The sequence below is a fragment of the Micropterus dolomieu genome, linkage group LG08 (genome assembly GCF_021292245.1).
Source record: "Micropterus dolomieu isolate WLL.071019.BEF.003 ecotype Adirondacks linkage group LG08, ASM2129224v1, whole genome shotgun sequence".
Taxonomy (NCBI): domain Eukaryota; kingdom Metazoa; phylum Chordata; class Actinopteri; order Centrarchiformes; family Centrarchidae; genus Micropterus; species Micropterus dolomieu.
In genome coordinates, this window is record NC_060157.1 from 23569504 (window position 1) to 23574572 (window position 5069).

Consider the following 5069-nt stretch of genomic DNA (forward strand, 5'->3'; position numbering starts at 1 on the left):
GGGGGGGGGGGGGGGGGGGGGGGGGGGGGAAGATGGTGGTGATGGTGCAGTGGCTAAGACACTTGCCTTTGGTGTGAGATTATTAGATCTTTGTTGGAAGCTGCAGTACCGAGTTAAGGACTACTAGCAAATCAGAAACAGAGTAGGGCGGGTCCTGACAAGCACGGTGGTATGACTTGGCAAGTTCGGCTTGGGACTGCAAACTCCCAGGAACGGGAGCATGCAGTCCATCATTCTGCAATTGGAACAGCAATGGCCTTGATGACGCCAGCTACCGTTAGGGTGCGGGACCTCACATCTCCGAAAACCTCGCAGCAAATTTTCAAATCAGTTCTATCTTGAGAAATTGACCAAACATTTGGAGTTTAAACAACTATAGGGAGGACACATCCAGGCATTTGGACTGTTCTTGGTTAGATGCGGGCTTTCGAATTGGAACAGTAGTTGAGCTGTGACTGATGACGTTTCACAAGTCCACAAGAACACAAGTACAGACAAGAACGCAGATTAAGAAACAGCTCATGACTTCAGTTCAGCCGTACATGCCCGAGTCTGACCCCAAAACACAGGCAGAACAATCTGAACCAGCTTCGCAACCTAGACTGGAGTACGATGTTACACAGTGGTAGGCCACCATTATGACGCGTGTTACATAGTGACGCAGATAGGTTATAGAAGCAAAGGCTGGACTACAAACGAGCTGTTTTCAGGCAGTTCAGGAGCAGTGTTTTCTGTGGGAGACAGTAACAGCTTTTGACCCCTTGTGACATGTTTTGTCTTGAAATGTGGACTTGGATGGAGGTGGCCCCTGGACACCACACAATGTTGTTGTTCAATGGGTCACATGACAACTAGTATGTGTAAGGGGTCGCTCACATTGATGGACCCACAGAGAATTATCATCCGACTCTGCAGTTCCCCCCGGCTTACAAGTGCATTTTGCACTTTGTCTTTCAGCTCCTTGTTTTGGTCTTCAGGCCTAAAACTTTTTTTTTTTTTACTCTCACCAATTCTATCAGCATCCTTTTAACGAAGCAGCAGGCATCTGTTTTCAGCAAAAACCCAAAAAGCAGAGCTAAAAGGAGAGTGAATACTGGACGTTCATCAAATGGACAGAAACACAATGAACGTGAATGTTGCTCACATCTTTTTAATGTATAAATACTTGCTAACAAGTTCACCATGTCAACTTAAAAGGTTAATATGTCAATGTAGTGTTTATAGCTTGCTTCCACGAATTAAACAAAAACATGAAACAATCATCTCACCTGGTTGTCTTTGAGTTCTGCAATATCTGCAACTACTAGAGACTCCATGAACTTCACCCTGTCTTTGCCATGGACTTTGGTCTGAAAAAAGCCAAAAGGATGTATTTAAACATAGCTGGTGGGTTGTTTCATGGATTAAAACTAATCAAATTAACCCCTGTTAAGTCACAAAAGTGCTGTATTTTACTATGATGATGTGTATGAATGTGATATGAGCGTTTTTTTATGTGTATTTGTTTACCTGTGTTCAGATGTGTACTGTATGCGTTTGTTTTTCTGTTTCCACTCGTCTCACCTGCAGCATGTGGCTGACGTCAAAGATGGAGCAGTGCTCTCTGGTGTGCATGTGAGAGGCGATGTGACTGTCCTTGTACTGGACAGGCATACTCCAGCCTGCAAACTCCACCATCTTTCCTCCGTGCTCCCTGTGGAAGTCAAACAGCGGAGTCTTCTTCAAGGCAGCCTGGGGAGAACAAAACATGACTGAGGGTGCAAAAAATAGAAAGACAGGGAACATAAGAACCACGGCTGGAATACAGTAATATCTTTTTTAATATATTACTATAATATTAAATGGTTGTTGAAATAATGTATCTTAAAACAGTGTTACAATTGAGATTTTTCTAATGATTTGATTATTTTAGTATTAAACTGCTGTGTGTTATTGTTTAATGTAATAGTTCCAAGATGCACTTGTGCTGAGGAAAATCAGTATATTCAGATTTATTTTTCCCCCATTGACTAAACTGGATATTCAATAGCAGTATTTTGTTTTTTGATTATTAAATACCACAGTGATGAGGGTCATGATAACATGATCTTGTTAAACAGACAGCTCTGTTTATAGTCTGTTTTTTTTTTTAGATTGACAGGTCAGTCCTTTCCTACTCATTTGTTCTGCGCTCCTGTGTTCTGCTCTTTCTTCTGTAACTTCTGACCTTTGAACCAGCCAGGGAAGGGTCTTATCAGCAGCAGAAATGCATTATGGGACAGAGTGTCTGCACTTGCTTTTTGCAAAACCAATCAAGTCCAAAGTCTACTATTAATTCAGATGAACAGAGGAGGGGTGGTTGTTCATTGATACATGGGCATACATGTAACCTTTAACACTGAAAGATAAACCTCAGGTGATACATTATAAAAGAGTAAAATGTTAGAGATGCTGCTGCTGATGTCTGTTATATTATTTTATTCATAAACTCCTTTGCAGAAAAGCGCAGGACAGAAAATCTCAGTTGCTGAATGACTGAATGAAGGAATCTGGACCAGGTCACACTTCAAAGCCTCACAGTGAGCAGACACTGAGAGAGTGCTGACAGAACTGTAGAGTCAGTCACTCGTGGTTTTAATAAAATCATCTTGTGCAATGTGCAGCTCAGTGGAGCGAGGACGGCAGTCTGCTGGGACAGATGCACATTATGTCTGCACGAACTGCCTGCTGCTGTGTCTCACTCTGATGTTACTAGTGTAAAATGCAAATGCAACAAAGAGAAGGCGATTTAGTCTGAGGTTTTTTTTGGAGTGAAGTCCAAATGTGACGGCCAAAACAGCTCTCAACATCGACTCCAAAAACACCTAACGTTACTGCATCCTAAAAACATCCAAAACTTCAAATCCGATGCAGGAATTAGTCACATTGATGTTTTACAATAACAAAGTACAAATAAGTCGCATTCTGTAATCACTATAGCCTATTATTGTAATATTAAACTGGTAAAGTGAGAGATCAACACTTTAAGGGTGAGGTTGTCGAGAAATTAAACACTTTGTACTAAAGAACATTAGTTTACTTCATCAGCTTCCCGCCAGAAAACTGATTATAGTGCTTTCACCAAAGTAAAACCAAAGCATTTTGGATCATTTGTGGCGCCACAGGTTCAGCGTACCTCTGCACATGAAGCCTGCCTCTGCTGCTGCCTCCTCCCCGCACATCCAGCTCCAGCCAGCGGCAGCAAACCGTCCCTGGAAGCCCGCAGCCCGAGCCCCGAACCCCCGACCCCGACCAGCAATCGAGTCCACATCGTGCCACCTCAGTAACACACATACACATACATACACACACACACACACTCCTGATGGCAAACACTTGCGCTGTGTTACTAAACTCTTCAGACTGCACACTTGGGAAGTTCTGCTTTCCTGGCAAAAACACATGAGGCAGAGGTGATTGGAGGAAGGAGCAAACACTTGTGGGAAATGTAGTTGATGAGTGCACCATTGTGTGTGTTCATATTGATTAGGCTACACATTTACTATGAGCCTTAGAATAAGTAAGATTGGTTCCCATAATCATGGCACCGTTAATAAGTTTTTTATTGAAATAATTATTTTCAAACATTTTGCTTTTGTGTTGGTTTGGTACTGTTAGGGTAATACAGAGGGACACCTCATGTGGCTTATGAGGGTCAGGGTCAAACCTGGTCAACTGCAGCCAAAAATTGACCAGGTTTGCATATTTAGTCCAAACCTAGTCTGGACCATGTAGATTCAGAACCAAATAATGGGACCATAATAGGACACAGCATTGATGCACAACACAGCATCACTGTATAATGTATAACTCACTAGAAGAAGATGCGTTCATTGGCTGCAATTAATTTTTCAATGAATACATATCAGCTATCCTCATTACCTACAACAGTGTTTGGTACCATATTCCTAAACATATAATTTGAGGCATTTAAGTCATTCTACACAATACTTCTTCTCCACTCCTACAGCCAGAAAAGTGATAGGAAAGAGAGCATTTATGTTTGAATCTCCTTCAGTCTGGAATAACTCACCTCCAAACAATCTTCAACATCATTTCACATGGTAAAAATAGTTTGCCTTCTTCTTTTGAGTTATATTGTTCATGTTTCAGATGCTTTCACAGCCTTTCCTTAATGCAATGTCTTTGATTTGTCTCTTGTTTTTTTGTATTGTTTTGTATGTTGTTTATCCTATTTAATGAACGTATCATCGGCATCTGGAAGTCCAAGAAAAACAGCAAAAAACAAAGGTCATTTTAACAGCAAGGCAAGTCCATCCTAATGTACGGTGAAAGCTGGTGGAACATCAAAGCTGATATGAAAAGGACTGAGGCATTCCCCAGACTATGTGGCAGCTGGCCTAACAAGATCACAACCTTGAAAATAAACAGAAAAACCAATATCAAGAACATCATCACGGAAATATGGCAGCGGTGGGAAGCAGATGGCTGGGCCATGGAAGCAGATCGCATCCCAAAGGCTGCACCAAAGCGCAGACCAAAAATGTCCTGGCTCAGAACTGGGACTGATGAGCTAGCCAGGAAGGGTGGGGGTGGAGCTTATCATGTTGCCAAGGATAGGGAACGATGGAGGGAGCTCACTGGGGCCTTGTTTCCCACAGGGGATGAAGAGGATTAAATAAGTAATAGGGCCAATAAGTCTCCATGCCACAAGTGTCCTGTATTTTTTTTATAGGTTTCTTAATGATGTGCGATTGTTCTTAAAGGATGTATCAGTGAGCGATGCAGAGAACAGACTATCTCAGTTATACCCCATTCTACTGTTTGTTCCTTTTTATGGCCATGGCTCTTTATGGTGCTCAACAGGACACAATACCTGTGGACTAACAAATTACTTTTTCATCTAATTTCCTGATTTACCATTGTCTGTATTTTGCACTTTTACCCTTCATTCAAAAGTGAAGAGTGAAAGGAAACATCATGGTTTTTAAAGGGCATCGCTGAGCCAATAAGATCCTCACACACTATATGGACTAGTTCATTTATTGATTTTGGAAAACAGCACATTTTGGTGGTCTCTTCATGCTGAA

The 5069-nt window shown here is 41.8% G+C and overlaps 1 protein-coding gene across 1 annotated transcript in view; it reads right to left on the reverse strand.

Annotated features, from left to right (window-relative positions):
* amt (aminomethyltransferase) overlaps positions 1-3439 on the reverse strand; it is a 9320-nt gene extending 5881 nt beyond the window's left edge. The window contains exons 1-3 of the mRNA XM_046057003.1: positions 3155-3439; positions 1564-1731; positions 1269-1349 (exon numbers count right to left, since the gene is read on the reverse strand). Of these exons, the coding sequence (XP_045912959.1) occupies positions 1269-1349; positions 1564-1731; positions 3155-3289 (384 nt within the window). The 5' untranslated portion in view covers positions 3290-3439. The remainder of the gene's footprint in view (positions 1-1268; positions 1350-1563; positions 1732-3154) is intronic.
* Positions 3440-5069: the final 1630 nt, after the last annotated feature.